This window comes from Lampetra planeri, chromosome 43 (genome assembly GCF_965212315.1).
Source record: "Lampetra planeri chromosome 43, kcLamPlan1.2.h2, whole genome shotgun sequence".
Classification (NCBI taxonomy): Eukaryota; Metazoa; Chordata; class Hyperoartia; order Petromyzontiformes; family Petromyzontidae; genus Lampetra; species Lampetra planeri.
The window spans coordinates 6,429,409-6,453,959 of record NC_136149.1 but is presented as its reverse complement, the minus strand read 5'-3'; the positions used below and the strand labels follow the sequence as shown (position 1 = coordinate 6,453,959).

Sequence of the window (24,551 nt, the reverse complement as noted above, 5' to 3'; positions counted from 1 at the left end):
TCCCCACCCAGCCCCTCCCCACCCTCCCCTCTCCACCCAGCCCCACCCCTCCCATTTTTGGATGCAGGACGGACGGACACAATAATCCCCTGTGGGCTGGTGGAACCAGGAGGTTCCTACCAGTATAAGGCAACGCATGGACCGGGTCAGCCGAGGCACACTGGGCTGCCTTCTCGCTCGGTCTACATCACGACCCTTTGGTTTAGCGGTGGTGGGGTACTTTGCACGGCCCTGGGGACTTAATTAAGTTACGCCTAATTGGGTTAGGCGTACAGTGCGGTGGTGGCCAGTGAACCGAGCACTCAACTCTCATTTGGCATCAGTATAGAAGCAACACCGTACAACTCTCTACTTGTACGTTGAACTTATTCCCCACTGTACGTAGCCAATCGTGCTAATCAGTAGTCAGAAAATAATAAATATAAACGATTAAACTGTGTTTTTTTACCAGCTAAGGCCCACTTAGCTGTGTAGCTCTTTTGCACAAGCAACCTGGCGATTACAGATGATAGCAGCTCAAACAAGTGGCTTATTGTGTAGCAATTCATAGCAGCGAAATACTTTAAACGCATGTTGTATGTTGAATTTCTTTCGCACCGTACGTAGCCAACCGTGCTAATCGGAGGTGCTTCTAAATGTAGAGGGGGAAACCGCAAGACCCGGAAAAAAATTCACACGACCACTGGGAGAGAGACACGCAAACTCCAAATATTCAGCAGATGTCAGGGTCGGGATTGAACCCCGGGACACCTCTTGTATACCAGGCGAGGTAGTTAACATCTCGCCACTGTGCCGCAATAATAATTTAAACTTGTAACGTGCCCGGACAGTATTCGCTCACTCTGGAAGAGAGAGAACGACTCAGAGGCACGAGGAAGAACCACAGACGACAAGTGGGGAAGGCAGCCAGTTGGCACGCTGTCGCCAAATTCTCCCAGCTCTGCAGTCCTCTATACATGCAGAGACGTCTTCATACAAACACTGGCCATTCCACATGTGGGAGGAAACCGGAGCTCCGTGCGAGGAGGCAACACTGTATCATACACTGATGGAACAGATGGAGATTAGTCCACATTTGCTGTACTGCCTTCTCCTGGTAAGCCGGGGTATGGCACCACTTTGATGTCTCTGGGGAGCTCCACCACATTTGTGATCCACCAATTCTCGATGTCCCCCTGCAATGCTGCTGCCCAGCTGAAAATGCACTCCAAATAAACTTTACCATTTAACATAGCAAGCGGTGATATGCATAATACAGGTTTTGGGTTGGATCGCGTAAATGTGTCCTTACACCGGTGGCTCACGTCAGGAAAACGTGCCAATCAGTTACTACTTCAGCACACCGGCGTGTTGGAGAGTAAACCCACAACATTTACAATTCGAGTACGACGTTTCGCTGGTGATTACAACCAGACTCGGTTTACAAAGAGCTGTCTTCAGAACGCCAGGTGACCTCTGTTCCACAGATGTGGTAGCAGCAGCATCAGCAGCTTCCCACCGGCTCTGACACTCGTCTGTGTGACGGTCCCACAGACCATCAAATCACTGCACCCAAGAAACCGGCTGAACCACAGCTCAGTCTGTGTGAGTCTATGGATCTCTGTGTAAGTCTATAGATTTCTGTGTAAGTCTACGGATATCTATGCAAGTCTATGGATCTCTATGTAAGTCTATGGATCTCTGTGTAAGTCTATGGATCTCTGTGTTAGTCTATGGATCTATATGTAAGTCTATGGGTCTCTGTGTAACTCTATGGATCTCTGTGTAAGTCTATGGATCTCTGTGCGAGTATATGGGTCTCTGTGTGAGTCTATGGATCTATGTGTAAGTCTATGGATCTCTGTGTAAATCTATGGATCTCTGTGTGAGTCTATGGATCTCTGTGTAAGTCTATGGATCTCTGTGGGAGTCTATGGATCTCTGTGTAAGTCTATGGGTCTGTGTGTAAGTCTATGGGTCTTTGTGTAAGTCTATGGGTCTCTGTGTAAGTCTATGGATCTCTGTGTAAGTCTATGGATCTCTGTGTAAGTCTATGGATCTCTGTGTAAGTCTATGGATCTCTGTGTAAGTCTGTGGGTCTCTGTGTAAGTCTATGGATCTCTGTGTAAGTCTATGGATCTCTGTGTAACTCTATGGATATATGTGTGAGTCTATGGGTCTCTGTGTAAGTCTATGGATCGCTGTGTAAGTCTATGGATCTCTGTGTAACTCTATGGATCTCTGTGTGAGTCTATGGGTCTCTGTGTAAGTCTATGGATCTCTGTGTAAGTCTGTGGGTCTCTGTGTAAGTCTATGGATCTCTGTGTGAGTTTTTGGATCTCTGTGTGAGTGCATGAGCTTGAATGAAAGTAAATGTGATGGAATGTAAGTGTGAATCAGAGTGAATGTGCCAATGAATTAGAGTGAATGAAAGCGTGTGTGAGTTAATGTGGGTGCGAGTGAAGGAGTGTGAGCGGATGAGTGAGTGATTGACAGAAAGAATGACCGAGTGAATGCAAGCAATAATGAGTTAATAAAAGCAACAGTGAGTGAATAAAAGCAAGTGTGAGTGAATGACAGAGGGAGTGGATGACGGAGGGAGTGAATACAGTGAATGACAGAGCGAGTGAATGAAAGCTAGTGTGAGTGACAGAGTGAATGAAAGCAAGTGTGAGTGAATGACAGAGTGCGTGAATGAAAGCAAGTATGAGTGAATGACGGAGGAAGTGAATGAGAGTGAATGACAGTGTGAGTGAATGACAGTGAGTGAATGAAAGCGAGTGTGAGTGAATGAAAGCAAGTGAGTGAATGACAGTGAGTGAATGAAAGCGAGTGAGTGAATGACGGAGGAAGTAAATGAGAGTGAATGACAGTGAGTGAATGAAAGCGAGTGTGAGTGAATGAAAGCAAGTGAGTGAATGACAGAGTGAGTGAATGAAAGCGAGTGTGAGTGAATGACGGAGGACGTGAATGACAGTGTGAGAGAATGACAGTGAGTGAATGAAAGTGTGTGAGTGAATAACGAATGGAGTGAATCGAGTGAATGACAGAGTGAGTGAATGACAGCGAGTGAGAGTAAATGACAGAGTGAGTGAATGGAAGGAAGTGTTATTCAGTGTAAGTGCCGCGCTCCCAGTCTCCCACCTGCGAACAGCGCCGCGACTCATCGCGGCCATGACAGAACACCCGGGGGACGCGCACCCACGGGCGTGGCTCAACTCTCACGCGGTGACGTTGTCACGCACGCGCGTGGTGACGTCACGCGCAGAACGCGGCGCTTTGATGGTCCAGTGCGCGATGACGTCACGAGCGATACAAGCAGGCGTCATGGCGTAGTCAGTTGCGTAAGACATTAATATCGAGCGTGATGACGTCACACGTAATGTCGTTCTTTTAGAGGTGAGATGACGTCATTGGCATATCGTTTTGTTATGACGAGACATTTGACATATTCTCCGGATCATGAGACGCATTTATTCTCCTTGCCTTATAATCCGGTAGCTGTTGGTGTCTGTGACGAAATTTATATATCTTTATTGACACCGTGCGGAGATTAATGTGATGAACGTAGATGACGTCATAGAGGACCTTTGTGATTAGTTTGTTGTCCATCCCACCGCACCTCCAATGAGCACGGTTGGCTACGTACGATGCGAAAGAAGTTCAACGTACTGTACATGCATCACGCAATAGTGCAAATAAGTGACGGGATACGCATGACGTAATGTCCAGTCCTCTCGGCATTGGCGGATTGCAGCGCTATGACGTCAAATTCATCAAACGCTCTGCGCGATGGCGTCATGTCACCCGAGGGGGGGGGGTGGTGTGCCTGCTGCGCAATGACGTACGGCGTGGTGACGCCACGACGCTGAAGCCCACTGCGCAGTGACGTCATGTCAGCCGAGGGGGGTGGTGGTGGTGTGCCTGCTGCGCAATGACGTACGGCGTGGTGACGTCACGACGCTGAGGCCCGCTGCGCGGTGACGTCATGACGCGCGCGCTATCCTCGTCGAGGCCTGCGGAGCGGAGCCCGCGCCCTTTTCGCGACGAGGAGGAGGAGGCGGACGACCCGCGGCGCCGCGCGGCCGCGCATGGAGTGAGCAGCGAGGAGGGAGCGCGGCGCAGCGGCCACGCGGCGGTGAGGACGCGCGCGGAGACGCGGCGAGAACGCGAGCGGCGGCAGTGGCGGTGGGGGGGTGGCCCCCGAGGTCCAACGCCACCCCGTAGCGGGGGGCCCTCTTTGCGGGCCGCGCTCAAGGCGAGTCGAGGGCCTCCCGCGAGGCCTTGTCGCGGTGCCGCCACCACACGCTTGCCGCGCCGCGTCCCTTCGCTGCAGTCAGGGGCACTGCGAGGAGGCGCGGGCATTGAAGCGTAAGCCCCGGCGGCAAGAGAGACGCGGGAGACGTGGTGATAGTAGTGGTGGTGGCGGTCCCGTGGTGATAGTGGTGGTGGTGTCTGTGATATGTGATGATGACGGGTGGTGGTGTTGGTTGGGGTGTTTGTTGATGCTCGGTTGCGATCTGTACAGATTGTGGTCATGGACGGTAGTGGTTATTGTGGTCTTTCGTATGGCTGATGCAGAGCAACCACTACAATTTCACGTGAAGGTGGTCAGGCCAGAAAACCGCGTCAGGAGTAGCGGAATGTATCGCTGCGATGTCTCCTTTGTGTGTGTGTGGATCGGGCATTGCGTCGTTATATGTTGCACGGACTATTCTGGATTTGTAATGGGCAATTAATAATAGCGGGCTTTTGCCAGCTAATACCTGGGTCGGGTCCTTTCCTATACACTCGGTGTGTTGGCTGCGTTCTGCTGCTGCTCTTGCTGCTGTCAGGAAACATCAAAAGGTCACGAGTTCAGGTCTCGGTCATGGGTCGGATCCGCCCATGATCGTCATCATCCATACCTTTAAGGGCGACAAAACGCGTACCATTTGTGTGTAAGGTCTGCAGCAGTTCTATATGGAGAGAAACCCGCGACCCACGCTTCGGGAATGTTACATTTCTACCGCTGCCTCAGGGCTTACAACAGCAACAGCCGTGTGCGTTGCATTTTGGCTATTTTGAATTGCGTTGGTCTAATTTCTCGCTTTATTGTTGAGTATTTGACAAAGGCAGATGACCCCATGCGTATGAGAGGACATCTCTCAAAAGGCCAAATAGGTGGCCATATGTGAGGATGAGCCGCGGTTTCAATTGATGAACGTTAGCTTTGGTGCTCTGCTGCTTGTACTGAAGATATGTAAATGTTTTACTTGTAATCTAAAGCCGCCTTGACTTTCACCTGGCATGTCAGTTAAGTGAACTGGGGCCTGCTCACACAGCTGCCGTACCCCTCAGTGGTCCGCGCTCATCCAGGGCAGCAACACGCATGCACCTTTTTTGGGATCGGGCATGTCAGTAGAAGAAGAACTGTTTGGAAGGATGGGGCGCGCAAGGCTAGAGTGGTACGGTCACACGGAGGCAGGGGAGGAGGGAACTGATTTCCAAGGTGGGTAAATTTAATTCGGGATAGAGGGAAGATAACCAAGATGGCAGGCTGAGGGAGCGAGGGCTTGTTGGTGTCGTGGAGGGACAACGGGAGAGTGGTGGAGGGCAGTAGACGATAGTAAGATGAGGGCATGGAAACATGGGCACCACGGTGGCGAGATGTTAGCTACCTCGCCTGACATGCAGGAGGTTGTGGGTTCAATCCCGACCCTGACACCTGTATATTTGGAGTTTGCGTGGATTTTTCTCCAGGTCCTCCGGTATTTGGTGGCTATAAATGTCCACATGATAAGCCACTTCGTTGAGCTGTCATTTGTGGCCAGGTCACTTCTGAAAAAGAGCTAAACAGCTCAGTCGGCCTTACGTGATGAAAAATGGTTTAGTTTGTTTCCTACTCACTGATGATGTAATGCAAGGATGTTACAACATGTAACGGGTTCTCCAGTACTGTATATAGCCAGGTGTTAAGCGTGCACACATTATTGACGTTCACGTTTTAAGCTATGCGCAGAACACACGCTGGGACACGCAATAAAAGCTTGCGTTCATTTCTCCTTCAGAGTTTTGCCGCTGCTGTTGAACACACCCTGAAGCCCACCCTGCATCACTCGCATCTAGAACGCATCTAAAAACGTGTTCATCGGTGGGTTCAGCTCTCATAAGACGCCACTCACACAAACTACAGTGTCATATTGATGATAATTGATAACGTCCTCTCTTTGCTTGAATAACTAATATTTATTTGAATAATCGAGGTTTGTGAGGTTGATCATGTGGATTCAAAATATTTTACAAACTTTGAAAAATATGTATTTCTCAACCACAGGACAAATAGAGTATCGAATATTAACCTACTTATTTGCGTAAATGTATGCATGCCATCCCACTGACTGTCAACCCATTTTAAGTCACCACATGGGTAAATTTTTACTTAACTTTCGTGACTGCAGGAATTAATTATCCTTGGTTCTTTTGGTAAAGTCACGTAGATAGAAAAAAAAATGCAATAATAAAAGTGAGCGTACTGGCAGTCTATAGTGTAGACTTATTCTAGTTCTTTCAGTAATAAAAATAAATACAAAAAGATTGCCAATACACTCACCAGCTTAAAAACTAGTCTACCAGGCTACAGTCTACATTCTAGACTGCCATTACGCTCACTTTTATTATTTTATTTTTATTAAAATGATTTGTTTTATCTACGTGACTTTACCGAAAGAAGCAAAGAATATGAACACCACGTGGGTGTTGAAAAATCAATTCGTGTTTACATCCCATTTGATTTGAATGACTATTGCTCACCAATTTCAACGTTTATGTTTCTGTAATTCCATCGTGTCTCGTGTTCAGCATTAATTATGCCTTTCCTTGACAATTTTCTGAAATTGCTTAATTTATGAGTAAAAAAAAATCACTTGGAAATTCCTTGCTTTGGAGCATCTTGTTTGCAAGGGTTTCTCCATTGACACATACATAGCAAACGTATTGACGCATAAAAACATCTATTGGCTTTAAACACTTAACGCCTGCTCTAATCCTGGGATTCTCAACTTCTGTGGTGTGGAGATCCCTCAATCTGGACTCTGCCCCTAGCCCCACTCAATTTTAAAAACATTTTGGCATAAATGTGGAACTTGAACGTATAGATCAAACTGGTGAGGAAAATCTCTCAGGGTGCCACGGTGGTGCAGTGTTAACGCCCTCGCCTCATATAGAGGAGGTCGTGGGTTCGATCCCAACCATATCGCCTGCTGTATATTTGGAGTTTGCATGTTCTCCCTGTAGTCGCGTGGATTTTTCTCCGGGTCTTCCAGTTTTTCCCTCCACATTAAGAAACATGCTTTTCGAGTATTTGGCTGCTATAAATTTTCACACGATAAGCCACTTGGTTGAGCTACCCTTTGTGGCCAGGTTGCTTCTGAAAAACAGCTACATAGCTCATTGGGCCTTACCTGGAAAAAAAATGGTTTAGTTAGCTGCCACGCCACCATGAGTCTCGACCACTGGCCGCCATCCCATCTATCGACGGGGTGATCGCAATTCCACGTACTTTCTTATAAATCAATATTAAGCATCCTTTAATGTCCACTTATCCTAGCTTGAATCAAACCAATCTTGGAACGTAACTGTTAACTTTTGGAAGTAGCCGCCTCTCGCACTGCAAGTTATTTGCCTGGAGGCAGATATGGTCAGGAGCCAAAAATCATGGGATTAAACTTAAAACGGTGGCAGCTGCTGCGGGCATTATTCTAATGTCTTGATATTATGTTACACACAATAGCGGCATTGGCTGCATACAGAGCTGAAAGTGTTGGGATGTCATTCTGATAAAACTCCACATGTGGTTCATCAGTAATCTATCAGTAACTTATCCTGCACTGTATCCATGCTACTGCCTGCATCCCTCTGAAAGACTTTCCTTGTCTTATAGGACCACTGCCCTAATCCTTCCAGAGCAACATCCCAAAGCTCTGGGAAAATAACTTGCCTCTCTGTATAGTAAGAATAAATATTCTGGAAACTTCCTGCCTCAAATGTGCTCCCAACTTAGTGTGTCCTTAAACTGACCTCTGTAATTACATATTCCATGTACACTGATATTTATACCATTATGGTAATGAGACCTTGGTAAATAATGCATTACCCATAACTTTGTTTCATGTGAAAATCTTATCTTATGTTTAAAGGGAATGTGTTACGCGTTAAACGTTCTACGTTATGATTATAAAAAATAAGGTATCATGTATGTGTTAACCTCGCGTCAACAGTCTTGCGTGTTCGATTGAAACCTAATTTCTTTAGAACTGCTTTTTGTGTTTAGTTTGTTACGTACGGTGCGGAAGAAGTTTAACATACTGTACATACATACATCTTGCACCCCACTATCGAGGAGAGCCAGTTGATACAACTGTTACCTTCTTCCTTGTACCCCTGCATTGCAATCCTCGTCGCTCTTCACAGTCCGCAGGTCTCACGACCCTAGCACACCGTGAACTCGCTAAGTCCGCCCCGTGTACGTTTTGTGCGCGAACCATTTGTGCAGATTTATCCAGGCGTTGGTGGAGCACGCTTATGATTTGTCAGACTCGGAGACTGACTTGGGTTCTGAGCTGGCCAAGAGCTGACAGCGAATGGGTTTGTGAATTTAATGTGTGCAGATTTTTTTGTTATCACCCCCCTACCCATATTTGAGATTTTTCCCTGGATACTCAAAAGCGCATGTGTCTGATAGTGATGGCTATGGACACCTGTAATCCAGCACTGTGGAGGCCACAAGAGTGGGTGGATCACACGAATTTTGTGAAACTTCATTCCCCGTGGACATCGAGAAGGCATACCCTTGCTTGCCAGGAGAGGGCAGTAGCCCAAACATATGGACTCCACCTGTCCTGTTCATATAGGATCCAGTGTTACCCTCTCACGCGCGTGGATTTTCTCTGGGTGCTCCGGTTTCCTCCCATATGTATAAACATCTCGTAAATTTTCCAATGACACCTTAATATGTAGTGGATCGCGGAGCTTGGGGGAAGAATTTGGTGCCGCCTCACTGCCTGGCCGTTTACTTTGGTGCTTTTCTGGAGTTAATCCCTGTGCCTCTGAGTCATTATTTATTTCTCTTCGAGAGCGAGCGGATACTTTGCGGTACATTCCGAGTTCAAATGTATTATTATTATTAAGCCGAAGACGCATACGCTGAATTGAATTTGTAAGAATATATTTTTTTTCGTTTCGTACTCTGTTGAATGAGTTCATTTGGCAGCGCAGCCATTACCACAACGTTGATGAGAATTCTTGATTTTAACCACGACCATTAATTATGACAATTCATCGCATCGGGCGGTGCATAATTCACCCGTTATAACTTGCCCTCGTAATTGGGCATGTCATCAGTTAATTACTAATTGATTACATTTATTATTATCCTCATGACATGCATTGAATTGTAAATGTGAGATATTGATCATAAGAAAACTGGAGGGAAATGTCACGTTGAGACTGATGGAACAAACTAGGCAACATCTACGGGCCTATTCCATTCCTTGCCTGCCACTCGGTTATTAATGTTGACCGTCATCCTTTATAGCAGCATGCAGTGTCCAAGCACACATCCTTTGCTTTACAGTTTGGACGATGTCATGAACCTGCACGTATTTCCTAATAATAAAACTATTAAATGATCTACTCTGCGAGATGTTAACTCCCTCACCTGGTGCATAGGATGTTGTGGTTTTGATCTGGGCCCTGACGCCTCTGCACGCTTGCAGTTTGCGTGTCTCTCTCTTCGTGATCGTGTGGATTTTTTGCTGGATCCTCTGGTTTTTCCCTCCACATTTATAAACGTGTGTTTAGAGTAATTGGCTGCCACAAATTTCCACGTAATTAGCCACTTCATTGAGCTACCATTTGTAGCCAGGTTGCTTTTGAAAAATAGCTATATAGCTCCGTGGTCCTTAACTGGTAAAATAAAAAATTGTTTATCGATTCAGTTTTTTGTGAACTTGACCCCAAACCATGACAGTTCATAGATTCACTCGGACGGGTGATTTCGAGTCCCTGCTGGGGACATCTTGAGGAGCTCGTTTTCTATTTCTGCCTCTGGATCTCGCTCACAAAAGCGCAACTTTCTCAGCAACGATCCTTTACATGCGCATGCTGCAGATAATGGCGTACAGTGTCGGTGTGTTTACTAAATAAACGATAGTTTTGGTTTGAGTTGCACGTTCCTTTAATGGCCTGCCTCTAGTAGGGGTCTGTAACGATTCACCTCCCTGCGGCTCCAATGAATTGTCGTGATTCAGACTCGTGATTCATTCAGTGGCGAGATGCTAATGCCATCACCGGGGTATGCAGGAGGTCGTGGGTTCTATCCCGACCCTGATGCCTGTATATTTGTAGTTTACATGTTCTCCTCGTGTTCTCGTGAATTTTTCTTGGAGTCCTCCAGTTTTTCCATCCACGTTTAGAATCAACATCACATGTTTAGAGTATTTGGCTGCTATACATGTCCACGTGATATTAAGCCACTTCGATGAGCTATCATTTGTGATAGCCAGGTCGCTTCTGAGAAAAGAGCTACAGAGCTCAGTGAGCCTTAGCTGGTAAAATTACAAAAAATATATAGTTTATATTCTTGGTTCTTTCGGTAAAGTCACGTAGAAGGGAAATAATAAAATAGTATTAATATAAAACATTAATATAATATTAATATAAAAAATGTATTGTTTTATATTAATATTTTTTTTATTTTTTCCCTTCTACGTGACTTTACCGAAAGAACCAAGAATATGAATCCCTGCAGTCACGAAAGCTTTAAATCAAGATTTAATGTATAGTTTAGTTTAAGAACGAGTGCATTCCCCGCTTTGGCTGCCACTCCGTGGCGAGTCTCGCCCACGCTCCTAGCAGCTCGTCACTTTCGAATGAGAGTCCGTCTTAGCTTCGTGAGTTCTCACCCAGTTGAACAAAAAATAAACTTGGAACTTCCATCACCTTTGCAGTGGCGTTGTACTCGAGTTCACTTGTAGTGATGCGGCGTGCCGTGGCTGAGTGAAATTCACACTGCAGCCTCGGTGTTTCACTACCCAGTCACTCACTACCCAGGTCACTTTACAAATGAGAGACTATCCTCGCCTTTTGATTTCTCACCTGGTCAAACAAAATGTTTTACCTTTTTGTGTCTAGTTTGTTGTCCTTCCCCCGCACCTCCAATTAGCACGGTTGGCTACGTATGGTGCGAAAGAAGGTCAACAGATACTGGACGTCTGAAAAAAAACTTAATAGCTCACCGGATTCCGCCAGTATAAATAATACTCTGATTCTGACAACGTCCAACGTGCTGTTGTCGTGCGTCTGTCGCGCTCTCTGGCGCCGCCTCGTGGACTAAGCGAGACAAAGTAATAGTCTTGGCTCTTTCGGTAAAGTCACAGAAGGGAAATAATAAAATAATAAAAATAAAACAATAAAATTCTCACGACGTTTCGATTGTAACACAAGCAATCATCATCAGGTGTGAAAACCACCAGAAAAAATTATTGCTGTGGTTTTCACACCTGATGATGATTGCTTGTGTTGCAATCGAAACGTCTTGATAATTTTATTGGTTTATTTTTTATTATTTTATTTCCTTTCTACCTGACTTTACCGAAGGAACCAAGCCTATGAATCCCTGCAGTCACGAAAGCTTTAAATCGAGAGACAAAGTAAGTTTATGGTTTCACAAGAGAAACATTTTTAAAACGTGACGGTACGAACCAGCAGATGTCTTGGACGTTGTTTACGGAGCCATCCTTTATGTTGGTTTTACATTCTTGGAAACAACTTAACTCGTGTGCTTACATATTTTTTCTCCAGATCCTCCATTTTTTTGTCAATATTTACAAACATGTCTGTGGCTGCTAGACATTTCCACATGATAAGCCACTTCTTTGAGCTTTCACTGGTGTCCAGTTGGCTTCTAAAACAGAACTGATAGCTCAGTGGGCTTTGGCACGTAAAATCGAAATGTTTATTTTGTTATCATTTAACTATATTTAGTGATTTGCTTACCTTTCCAATGCTATAGCACTCCTAACGGTTTTTGTACATTTTGTTGGAACTTTTTGACCTGCCCCAACTGGAAATCTGTGAAAAAGAGGTTCATAGCTCATCGGATTTTTCCAGGATAAAAAAAGATTCTGATTAATGAATTGGCACAGGCCGGGCAACAAGGTACTTACTTAACCTTGCCACTGCAGTTGTTGCTAATGCTGTTCTAGTTTGTCGTTCACAAGAATAATAGGAATATACATTTCTGCAGGAGCGAGGGATAGACTCGTATTCAACTGTACTTTAATGCAGCAGCTGCTGCACATTATTGCATCAGCCATAGTCAACCCACTGCTGGATGAAGGCCTCCCCAAGCCGCCACCATTCGCAAATCGTACAATTTAATAATCCACCTAGTACCTGCACACAATCTGATTGTGTCGCTCCATCTCCGCGGGTGGACGTACTGTCAGGCATCTAACCGTTATTGCTTGGCTGCAAATCTGTTTTTTTTTGCTATCGGCCATCATCCCACATAGAGACGTGTTCTGCTCAATCCCAATTACCTTTCTTCATATTTAGAATTATTGTATTCACCTGCAAACGCTCTCCAATCGCTGTGTTCAGTGTGTACTGGCTGCTATGACTTATGGCTCAGAAACATTGTCGTTGATTCAAATAATGGGGAAGAGACTGAAAAGTTTAGTTTATTGATTCCGTCTGTACTGGACCATTGTCACCGGACCTTTGTCCAGTGGTAAAAAAAACTTTATAAATATTACAAATGTTTCACTTAAAAAAACCAAAGGTTATCACCGGTCAAACTTATTCTATATCACATAAAAAAAAATTCACTAAAAATGTTGGTGTTGTTTGGAAAATCTTCCTCGTTCCAGTCATTGGCTGTACGATACATAGAGCGGTATTCCCCTGTATCACAAGTCACGTGTTTTTTGTATTACTTTTTTTGTTTTACCATGGTCCATCCCACCAACATGAGAGACGGTTGTTGACTAAACCTACTCATATTCTTGGTTCTTTCGGTAAAGTCACGTAGAAGGGAATTAATAAAATTATAAAAATTAAACAATGACATTCTCACGACGTTTCGATTGCAACACAAGCAATCATCATCAGGTGTGAAAACCAATCAAAACGTCGTGAGAATTTAATAGTTTTATTTTTATTATTTTATTATTTCCCTTCTACGTGACTTTACCGAAAGAACCAAGAATATCAATCCCTGCAGTCACGAAAGGTTTTAAATCGAAATTTAAACTTATTCAGTTCAGTCCAAGCTCTCCCTTCGATGTGTTTCAGTATGGCTTTCTTTCGCTTGGTAGACAGTACTAACCACTGGAGTTTATTAAGCCTCCTGCTAACACCATCCATCGCTAGTCGCTGACACTTTATCTATTTCTTTCTCAGACTCGGGCTCTATTAATTCAGCTGGTGAGGCCCCATTGAGCTAAGTAGCGCTAAGTAGCGCTGTTACACAGAATACCGCAGCCCAAGACCATCAGCAGTGGTGGCATTTACAGGGCATTACAGGGTGGGAATTTGCAAACTAACAAGAGCAAAATAAGTAATATTTTTTTCATGAAAACACGCTTTAATGAAATGTACCCTGCTGGTAATGGAAGAACTGCACGACTCCAGGAAGTGGCCCCGAAGCTTGCCATCACGTAAGGGACCGTGGTGATTTACAGCCAACGTCAGTTGAGCGTGGATAATTAGACCCAAGCCGAAACATAACATAGAAAAAAGATTGTTTACAAATATTTTATTTTATTTTTTTTATTGAATATAGTATTGTCATCAGTATGACATAACTATACCAAGTTTGCAGTCGATACCACATCGGGAACTGGGTTAAAATTGAGTTACAAGATTTGAGGATGCAACGACAACAACAGACAGAGTGAGTTAATAAAAAGCGTGTATCAACAACAACATTTATTGACTGGCGAGGGACCCAGGCAGTGCAGAAAGTCTGGGGGGGGGGGGGTTGGCGGCGGGCCGCCAGTGTTCTGAAATGTGCAAACAAAGCGTGGGGAGTTTCATGTTATTGTGCCTGCACTGTATTGCAGCTGCACTGTTGTGCACCACATTGGGCCCTAGCACAGCTACACCGCAGTGCCACTTCACCACTGCTGCACCTCATTGCAGTTGCACTTTATTTCCGCTTCAGTACAGCAAAATTTGAATTTTTTTGCTTTTATTTGAACAAAACGCAAGCCCGATACAGCAGTACGCCGCGCAGCTCCACATAACCGGGTATCACTGGTGCAGCTGAATTTTATTTCAGCCTCGCCTGGGGAAAAAAATATCAACAGCAGGCAAGGTCGATAAAACTAGTTTATACTCCCGTGGAGCCGTGTGGCGGTGTCGCTCGGCAGCAGCAACAAGGGTTGTGAGAATGAATCGACGGGAGTGAAGCTTGTGCAGGGTGGATTGATGGGAGAGGGTCGAGAGCCATTCCAGTTCCGGTGGACGTTTGGCAAACTGCAAATAATTAATTAACCCCCCCCTCTTCTCTGTCATTTTGTGATGTTATTGTTCGGGTCGTTCTCGTGCCAACGAGGTGGTACACCGCTCGCTTCTACAGCTCTGAATAAAAATCACTTTATCTCTTGACATGAAACTGAGATCACAAACAGAATTGAGAGAAGAAAAAAAATGTTCGACCAAATGTTAAGGAGGAATTTCACATTTTTACACATTTCACATTACAAACATGAATGTTATTCTACACAAAATGCATTCTGTGTATGTAAATATATTCGACATTTCTTAACCGAGCAAAGTTCTCACAATGCTAATGCTCATGTTGTGTCTGGTGTTGGTGTAGAACTGAACCATGAATATGGATCAGGACAGCATCAACACCGAGCTGCAGTTCCAAGAGGAGAATGTGATCGCCACTTTGGTAGAAATGGAACAAGATCAGCCATTGGGTAAGCCGCACCTCACCCTGTCCGCAGTAAACAACAACAACAACTCTACGCGTTGGACAATAGCACTGTGCGTGTGTCTTTGAAATAAAAACTATATAATAGGCCATGTTTCAGGCAATGGCTCTTTATATAGCCCATAATGTCACCCATTATAGATGTTTCCTTTTAAGGCTGCAAACACACAAAGTGTTCTTAGTGACATGGAACACGTTGAATTGTTTCATTAATTGTGGTTTTCGTGCCGCTGCCAACGCAGCAGCATCACCAGAATAATTTTCTTAAAATTAGACACCGTCATGCCGTTTCAATCATCATTAACACAATCCTGCGGAGGGAGCTGGTAGGAACGTTGGGTTGCTCGGTCAATGGCCAGGGTCAACGGCGGCGTGGTGTATTCCGCAAATATGCCCGACTGTGAGGGCGGGCACAAGCCGGCGTGAGTAGGTTCAACGTTGAGTTTATAAGGGCACCACGGGGTGACCAGCCCCTCCCCACCCAGCCCCACCCCTCCCACCCCCCACCCAGCCCCACCCTCCCCACCCAGCCCTTCCCCACCCTCCCCACCCAGCCCCTCCCCACCCTCCCCTCTCCACCCAGCCCCACCCCTCACATTTTTGGATGCACGACGGACGGACACAATAATCCCCTGAGGGCTGGTGTAACCAGGAGGTTCCTACCAGTATTAACCCCCTTGCCTCTCCCACCTCAAGATTTCCTCTCATTTTCTAACGGGTTAGCGTTTCCCCCTTGGCGTGAGTGAATGCACGCGCTGACACGTTATCTATTCCTTTCGATCCTCAAATCTTCACAACGGCACTGGCTACGTACTGTGCGAAGGAAGTTCAGCATACATGCAACAAACAATGCAAACAAAAACCCTGACTCGGCCTATCATCCCTTTTGCGACAAAATAATTACCACTTTGTGGGAGGTCAAACGTTGGGTCATTGTATGGAGAGTTTGGCCTCCATCAGGGTAATGTGGAATTTACACCGATGGCTCCGGTCTTTCAGGTGAAGTCGGTCACTTGAACGCGTATATGAGAATCGAAACATTTGAAGTTGAAGAAACGGGTCAGTGGAAGGAGGTACAGAAATAATGTTTCCGCAGAGAAGTGAGCATTGCCACAGAGACATGAGCATTAATCGGCCAGTACATCTACCTTGTTGACTGCTTTCAGCCTTTATTTGAACCTTTGTAGACTTATTCAATGTTACATTGCTGCTCTGTTGAAACAAGTTATTTGGTGATGCCATGCTGGAATTTGTGCACGAATAACAACTCTTTTTACCCACTCCATCTCATTTGGCCAACTCTATGTGCCCCAAGCATGGGCTGTAATATATTTATTTATAATGCCACACACGTACACAGTGTTATTGATGAACCTGTCCAGTTTATTTCTCTTTTAAATGGACTTTGTCCGTGTCACCACATTTCCATTTCTACAGGCGATATAGATGGATCCCATTTGAAGGACATTGACATCAAAAGAGATGGAAATACTTGCTCTGATATTATCAAAGTTTACATCTTCAAGACGGAAAATGGGCAATACAACTCCGGTACGAACAGCAGACCAATCGAATAACCTCGTCTTTGCATGCAACCTCCCTTCCGTGCCCTAGTCCCGCATTCATTGCTCTAAAAAATAAATCTACCACTAATTGAAATTGGAAAAAAATAGTGCTCGTTGTGCCTATAAATGCTCTGCACACATAATCGAATATGTAATCCAAGTCTTTTGTTTGCTATGAAGAAGGGGCATTGCCCGAACACGTCGCCTATTATATGTTCTAACTTTTAGGCCATGTGGTGTTATTGTCGAACACGTGGAGTTTTCAGTAAGATGTGTACATGTTACCATTTCACTTTGCTTGATTGACTGAAGTTAAGTGTGTTGGCTGAGCTGTGATAGGTCTGATTAGACAGTCATTAAAGAAGACAGAAAATAATACAATTATCTAACGATTATTGCATTATATTTATCCTTTTTTTGCACTTGATATCAGCTTGACTTCCTCTGTATATATATTTATGTAACGTGAGCACACTTTGCCCGGTACACAGTGATGGAATTCAAAATCCATTAAAACTCTTTGACGTTTAATGTTAAATTAAATTGTATCATTGCCTTTGTATCAAAGAATGTGCATGCATATAATATAAGCACTGAGTGGACCATTGTCTCTCTGTGCATAGTGAGGCCTGAAAGAGTTACCTGGCACATCTTTGGTATGGCGTTTGAAAAAAAGCAGCAGGCTACAATGTACGTGTAATGTTTTAAGCCGTTCCATGGCATCTGGGGTAACTGAATGGAGTTAACTTGTTTCACCAAAATACAGCACGTTGTATTGGAGTCATCAGTGATGTGTGACTTATGATTTTCAGTTCACCACATTCGCAGTTTGGTGGAGGGGAGTCCCCGATCGTTCCACTTGTGGATAAAATATCACCACACCTTCATCCTCCGTGTCGTGTTATTGTTGGGCCGCGGTTGAGAGCGGTCCCCACGCCGTTGGGGCAGCAGAGAGAGACAGCGGCCGTTCCTCCGTCGGGCCTTAGGCGATGCTCTCGACTGGGACGCCGCTGTTTTTCCTCACGTCCCACGCGCCATCGGGTGACACGAGGGGCCTTTTCGGCCGACAGAGGAGTCGAGGCGCGTGTCCGCAACGGACGTCTCGATTTCATACTGGCAGAGGGTGGTGGCGGGGATTTTACATCCAATTTTGTGAAAGTGTAACGACTCTGTGGATCGCGTGGCGGATTGTGCGCATGACGCAGGGGCAGCGTCTGGTGTGGCCATCGACCCTTCACATGTGCATATCAAGCAGGAAGATGTGGCAGTGCTGGATTCCACGAGCATCACCACAGTTCCACAGGAAGAGCTCGTGTACATGGCAATGGATGGTCCGCAGGATCAGGTGCAGGAGATCAGTAAGTTACACGCCCGTGCGATGTCACACTTAATGGACCGCCCGGTTAAGAGCGCATCACACGCCTGCAAGCCGGCGATTTGGAGGCAAGGGTTGGTGGATCGTTTGGAAAAAATGAGTGCGTTAATTTGTCTGAATGCGATTAATAATGTATTATTTTGGGGGAACTCGTCCACGTAATGATCTGACGAAACTCGTGTCGTTAGATAGGCGGCAGCGCAGCTGTAGCAATGATGCCTTACAGCAAGAAGAACCTGGGTCCAATTGCCGACTCGGGGTGCTTTTCTGCGTGGAGGTTGTGTTTTCTCCCCCTGTTCTGCAGAGAGTGTTGAGAGGTTTTAAGAGAGTGAGTGATTGAGTGAGATTAAGTGAGTTTATATTTGTGGAGTTTGTATGTTCTCTCCCTGTTCTCTATGGATTTCCTCCAGGGTCTTCAGTTTCCTCTTATAGCAAAAAAAAAAATCACACATACAATATGACTGGTACTGGCCAAACATCCCAATGCTGAAAAAATGCCTGAAAATGTATCAATTGGGGTCACACGCAGCAGCAACAACATTGCCCACGACTGCGAACGCTTGGTAGGACCCTCCTGAAAAAATGCTGTTGAGTCTCAGTAAGTCTTTGCTGTGTAAACAAGCAAATAATAAAAGACCCTCGGAAAATAAAATAGTCACATGTACAAAGGTTTAACTTGTCAATTATTGTTTCATCTCATCGGTAAATTGAAGAAGAGTTCTCAGCCGTATTTAGCGCTGGTTCTATGACGCTGTGTTAAACTTCTTTCTCACTATGCGTAGCTAACCGTGCTTAGTTAGGACGTTGACTGCGAAACCCTGTGTGTTATTGTAAGAATGTGTTCATGATTGTGTGTATGCGTGCTTAATGTGGGGAGCGGTAGTGTCACAATCAGTGTGCTGAGCTACGACCCCGCTCACGGCCAACAGCAATGACTATTATCTGATCCCATTCCTGGGCCTTGACTAGGTCGACTCTGCCTCAAATGAGTACCTGGTGCAGTGTGTAAACATCGCCACTAAGGAGACAAAGGCGGCCGGGCATGGTGCTGGCCACCCGCCCCCTAATGTGCCGTGCCGGCCTTCATAGATGCTCACGAACAGCACTTACCCCAACAGTCTGGTAAAGGCTGTTTTTTCCGATCTTTGAAATGTCTCAACCAGGCTGTGCGGATATGACGGACGACGTGTACATGGAGGTGATTGTTGGTGATGATGAGGCGGTCACGCTGGAGTCGGAGCCCCGAGTGGAGGAAATGGCCCTCAACGAGGAGATCCTGCCCGTGTCCTGGACGTCCGCGTATGGTATGGCGTTAGGACGTCAGAGCATATCGCTGCGATAAAAGGCCTCTTCACGCTTATCTTTAAATACAACATTTTTCATTTGCATTACCATAGCTGGGCATATTCGTGTGTGTGTGGAAGTGTTGTGTATGATGGCCCAATGTCTTGACATGAACAGACTTAACCTGGGAAAGTTTGGCACATTGTTTGGCCAGCTTGGAAGAGTCGGTCAAAACACCCTCTCAGTGCAGGGGGGTTGGCAACCTGCGGCTCCCGAATCACGTGCGGCTCTTTAAGAACTGCTCCGTGACGTTATTATTTAAGGACCCACCGTCTCGTGTTCACATTACATGGCGGCTCTTGAAATATTTAGTTTGTTACTGAATTCTAAAATAATGGCTCTTCTTGTTATTTTGGTTGCCGACCCCTGCTCTAGTGGAGGCCTCTTCCACGGGCAGTGGCATGAGCGTGCCATTCCTGGGCTGTGCCTTAACCTTATGCGAATTATATCAACAAGATGCAGGTGATTCTAGATTTTAAGTTTTCGTGACTGCAAGGATCCATACTCTTTGGTTCTTTCGGTAAAGTCACGTAGATGAAAAATAAAAATAATAAAATGAAAATAACTAAATTAAATCACGACGTTTCGGAGGCAACACAAGCTTCCGTCATCAGGTGTTGCCTCCGAAACGTCGTGATTTAATTGAGTTATTTTTATTTTTATTTTTCATCTACGTGACGTTACCGAAAGAACCAAAGAGTAAAGATGCAGGTGACAGAGTTTGCACTTTTGCAGGTGTAAAAAAAAACCGATAGCATTGTCCTGAGTGCTAAACTATTTTAACATTCATGAATATTTTTATTTTGTTAACACATCAATGGGCTGTTTCGGACCCTGCGGTAAATCGTGATCCCCCTTGATGTCGTCGAAGCGTCTCGATTGGTGAATGAACTGGCTGATTTGCGTGAACTTGTCAAGGGGAAGAGATGTTAGATTATTGCCGTAAAATGTACAAACGTGTGAATTGCTTCTTCAGCAGAAGGCGGCGTGGATGCAGTGGACAGCAACGGCGTGCTGAGCCTGTCGAGCAAGGCCGATGAAGTGATCTTGACTCCCACAAACAAAACCGACCATCGCAGGCAAAGCCGAAAGAAGAACGTGGCCACTCGGATGCAGCACACTATGAGTGAGTGTCTGTGCTGTGACGCAGTCAGATCGTGTCTACCACAGTTCAGCACATCATTAGTGAGTGTGAAGTTAATATTCCTAAACGACTCCTTTTTTTTAAACCTAATAATTGTGCAATACAGCAAAGTGTGGACTGCCTGGTATGCAGGAGGTCGTGGGTTTGATCCGGAGCCTGATTTCTGTATATGTGGAGTTTGCATGTCTCTCTCCCCTTGGTTGCGTGGATTTCTATCCGGGTCCTCTGGTTTTTCTCTCCAAATCTAGACTCAACGTGCGTTTAGAGTATTTGGCTACAATGAATTTACACACGATAAGCCACTATGTTGAGCTATCATTTGTGGCCAGGTCGCTTCTGAAAAAGAGCGATATAGCTCAGTGGGCCTAACTTGGTCAAATAAATCATAATTAATTGGCCGATGAAACCTCAATATAATGCGGACCGCAGAGATTGGACAATTTTTGGTAGTGCTGGGCTCCTCACCGCGTGGCTGCTGCTGCTGTCCATCTCGTCTGCGGTTCCTCCTCCTGGCGCCTCTGAGCCGTCCTTTTCCCTCTCCTCTCTCTGTGAGAGCGAGCGAATGCTGCGTGGCGGTGGCGGCCACTTTGCAAGTTGAATTCTCGCCTGTGGTCGCGAGCTCTCCATAGCGCGCCGCGTGTGTGACGTAGCGGCCTGGGCGTTGTTTATAATCGAGAGCGCATGGAAGAGGGGGACGGCGCTAAACGAGAGGCGAGGAGAGGCCCAGCGGGCCACGCTCGAGGTGGTATGATGATGGTGGTGGTGGCCACCGTGCGCCAGCCACGTAGATCGCTTGGGAGTGGATACTTTCCCGGCCAATTGGCAGGAAGAGATTGATGGGTGTTGAGAAACACATCCGAGCTGTTATCATGGGGACTCTTTTCCAATTTTCTTCAAATTGCCAAACTCGGGCAGAGCTCCCAGTCCGATGTATCATGGGTACCAGTTATATAAGAGGGACCGTGTCAGACTATTCCCAATTAGCTCAGAACGGATGCTTTCATTTATTTATTGTTTCATCCATAACTACCAACTTTAATGTGCTCAAGCGAATGCGTTAATACGTCCGACGATACGTAATGAAGTGACTACGCGTGTTAACGGGCCCACGTACAACAATGCTCAGAAATGTGTTCTGTTTGTGTCTCTTAACAGGTATTATCGTAGGCCCGAATGGGGAAAAGATCCGAGTGCACCCTTGCTTTGTGTGCGGGAAGAAGTTCAAGACAAAGGGATTCCTGAAGAAACACATGCTAAACCATCCCGAGGATCACCTGGGGCGGAAGAAGTACCAGTGCACCGACTGCGACTACACCACCAACAAGAAGGCCAACCTGCACACCCACCTCGAGGGCCACCGCCTGGGCCACCCCAAGGACCGGCCGTATGAGTGCGACGAGTGTGGCAAGCAGTTCTCGCAGCCCGTCGCGCTCACCAACCACAAGCTCACGCACAAGACCAAGGGCGCCAAGATGAACAAGTGTCGCTTCTGCGACTACGAGACGGCCGAGCCGTCGCTCCTGAGCCACCACCTGCAGGCCGTGCACAGCAAGAGCTTCCCGCACTGCTGCCCCGAGTGCGGGAAGCGCTTCCGCCACCCGTCGGAGCTCAAGAAGCACGTGCGCATCCACACGGGCGAGAAGCCCTACGCTTGCGCCCACTGCGAGTACCGCAGCACGTCCAGCTCCAACCTCAAGGCGCACATGCGGTGTCGCCACGCCAGCGCGCTGCCCTACAGGTGCGACGACTGCAGCGCGGCGTTCCTCACGGGCTCCGAGCTGCAGAAGCACGCCGCGGTGCACCTGGGCGCGGACCGCGTTTTCCAGTGCCAGCACTGCAGCCACCTGAGCGCCACGGCGGGCGAGCTGGAGCGCCACGTCGTGTCGGTGCACACGGAGGACTTCCCGCACAAGTGCGACGTGTGCGGCAAGGGCTTCTACCGGCCCTCCGACCTCAAGCGCCACATGGTGGCGCACACGGGGAAGAAGCAGCACCACTGCCGCCACTGCGACTACCGCAGCGCGGACCCGTTCAGCATCGCCCGGCACATCCTGTCCGTGCACACCAAAGACATGGCCTACAAGTGCAAGCGCTGCAAGAACTCGTTCCGTCAGCACAAGGAGCTGAAGAAGCACATGCGTCAGCACCAGGCGAAGAAGGTGTACCAGTGCGAGTACTGCGACTACAACACGACGGACGCGTCGGGTTTCAAGCGGCACATCATCTCCATCCACACCAAGGAGTACCCGCACCGTTGCGATTTTTGCAACAAGGGCTTTCGCCGGCCCTCCGAGAAGAACGCTCACATAATAAAACAACACAAAGGGCAAGTGTAGGCCTGCAGGGAGATGGGAGGTGGTGTGTGGGCCCCTAAGATGCTCGGCCCTGAACGCTTTGCTCTACCGAACCACATGTTGTTTATTCTATCGTCATCATCATCTATATTGAAATCTTCTCCGCTGCACGCGCACACTGTGTGCGCGTGCGTGCATTATTCACAAAAAACACACATTTTCTTGTGTATATTTGTATGTTTTACAAAGTATTGTGTTTGTGGATTATATTTGTAAATGTAAAGCTGTAACATAATAATAATTAATAGTTATCATTTAAGGGTAAAGGTGTTATTCTCCCATTTTGTTTTTGGGAAAGGTAGTATTTGGGGGTAAAAAAAAACAACACCTGGCTGAACGTATCTCGTTCTTTACGTTCAACTTGTGATTTTTACTTCTATTACAGTGAGCGTCCCACCTACCTGTAAATGCTTGTCAGTTGTGAATGAAATTCAAAAAAAAATAAAACTGCTTTTGTACAATTTAGCATTTGGTTTGCAGGCCGTCACAGCATGACGCACGCGTTTATTCACTGGGGCGAATGGGGTCGCGCGCGGTTGGTTTCACGGACGTAGCCGCCCGTCCTGTGGGCCTGCCTTGTGTTATTTATACAAATCGTCACCTATTTTCCATACGTTTGTCCACTGCATTTAACGATGAAATGAAAATATTCTCGCCACAAAATAATGTTTCGTGTTTTCGGAACTGAACCACCTTGTGACCAATGACGTGTTTTTTATACGGATTTTATGCTTTTTAATAAGTTTGGTGTTATTGACTAATGTGTTGAGTGTTTTTGTTTGTTTCACAGGAGCGTATTTCCTGTGCAATGTACAGATGTGTACATGTTGCACCAGTGACCAGGCGAGTGCTGATGATTGTGTCCAATATGTGTCTATTAGTGCTGGATGACATTATTTGGTTATTATTACTACCAAGCTTTACCCAGGAAAGCCGAAGGCTCCTTTTTCAGGAGGGTCCTGCCAAGCATTTCCATTGGTCTCTTTGACCTCTGGGACACCCAAACAAAAATCTCCCATATTAACTCAACAGACTTTTGGGGCAAGTGTTGTTAGCGAACACCTATGAAGGCTGACACGGCACACGAAGTGGTGAGTAGCCAGCACCATGCCCGGCCGCCTTTGTCTTCCTAGTTCTGATGTATACACCGCACCATGTATGTATTTAAGGCTGAGTCGATCTGGGGGAAATCCAGGACCTGTTATTTGCTGAGAGCGATAATCTAACTGGAGGTCACGTGGTTTGCAGCACAATGCGCTAACCACTGCGCTACAGGGCCCCAGGACAAAAGGCAAAATCTCCCCGTATCGCCATAAGACTGTTGGGGCAAGTGCTGTTATAGCGAGCACCTATGAAGGCCAGCACGGCACACTAGGGGGTGGGTGGTCAGCACCACGCCCGGCCGTCGTCGTCTTTCTCGTGGCGATTTTTACACATGGCACCTGGTCCTCCTTTAAGGCTGAGTCGACCTCGGGGAGGCCCATGACCGGTTCATATATTTGTCAACGATTTTGGCCGTGAGCGGGAATCGAACTCTGGTGGCCGTGTTCGTAACATCGCGCACTAACCACTCCACCACCGCTCCTCACCACCGCGTGTCCGACACAACACCACGCACTCGCAGCAGAGGGCGCCAGCGATACGCCAGTTGAGATTCACAATTGTCGGCGTGCCCATGTTTTCATCATCTGAATATTCAGACTGCCGGAGGACTCCGATGAGCTGTGAGGCTCTTATTCACAGATGCCCAGAAGGGGCGGGTCAGAAAGTTACCACAACAAACAGTACAAAAACACGGTGGGAG

The 24,551-nt window shown here is 46.5% G+C and overlaps 2 protein-coding genes across 4 annotated transcripts in view; one reads left to right on the top strand and one right to left on the bottom strand.

Annotated features, from left to right (window-relative positions):
* The window catches only part of ACOT9 (acyl-CoA thioesterase 9), a 29,517-nt gene extending 26,286 nt beyond the window's left edge, over positions 1 to 3,231 (bottom strand). The window contains exon 1 of the mRNA XM_078614156.1: positions 3,124 to 3,231. Within this exon, the coding sequence (XP_078470282.1) occupies positions 3,124 to 3,155 (32 nt within the window). The 5' untranslated portion in view covers positions 3,156 to 3,231. The remainder of the gene's footprint in view (positions 1 to 3,123) is intronic.
* A 724-nt stretch (positions 3,232 to 3,955) lies between these two features.
* LOC144732643 (zinc finger X-chromosomal protein-like) lies at positions 3,956 to 23,212 on the top strand. 3 transcript variants are annotated; one of them, XM_078614154.1, is made up of 7 exons: positions 3,956 to 4,117; positions 14,846 to 14,951; positions 16,403 to 16,516; positions 17,736 to 17,888; positions 19,069 to 19,209; positions 20,229 to 20,375; positions 21,549 to 23,212. In XM_078614154.1, exons 2-7 carry the CDS (start codon positions 14,855 to 14,857, stop codon positions 22,727 to 22,729), a joined length of 1,833 nt encoding a protein of 610 aa, XP_078470280.1. In that variant the 5' UTR covers positions 3,956 to 4,117; positions 14,846 to 14,854; the 3' UTR covers positions 22,730 to 23,212. The 3 variants fall into 3 exon arrangements, with proteins under 3 accessions (XP_078470280.1, XP_078470279.1, XP_078470281.1); XM_078614153.1 differs by having other exon boundaries at positions 20,226 to 20,375; XM_078614155.1 differs by lacking the exon at positions 16,403 to 16,516 and having other exon boundaries at positions 20,226 to 20,375.
* The last annotated feature ends 1,339 nt before the right edge of the window (positions 23,213 to 24,551 follow it).

Coding starts and splice junctions, on each gene's coding strand:
- LOC144732643 (XM_078614153.1), top strand. CDS start 14,855: ATGAATATGGATCAGGACAGCATCAACACCGAGCTGCAGTTCCAAGAG. Junction 17,889..19,068: donor GGATCAGGTGCAGGAGATCA/GTAAGTTACACG, acceptor TGTCTCAACCAG/GCTGTGCGGATATGACGGAC. Junction 20,376..21,548: donor TCGGATGCAGCACACTATGA/GTGAGTGTCTGT, acceptor GTCTCTTAACAG/GTATTATCGTAGGCCCGAAT.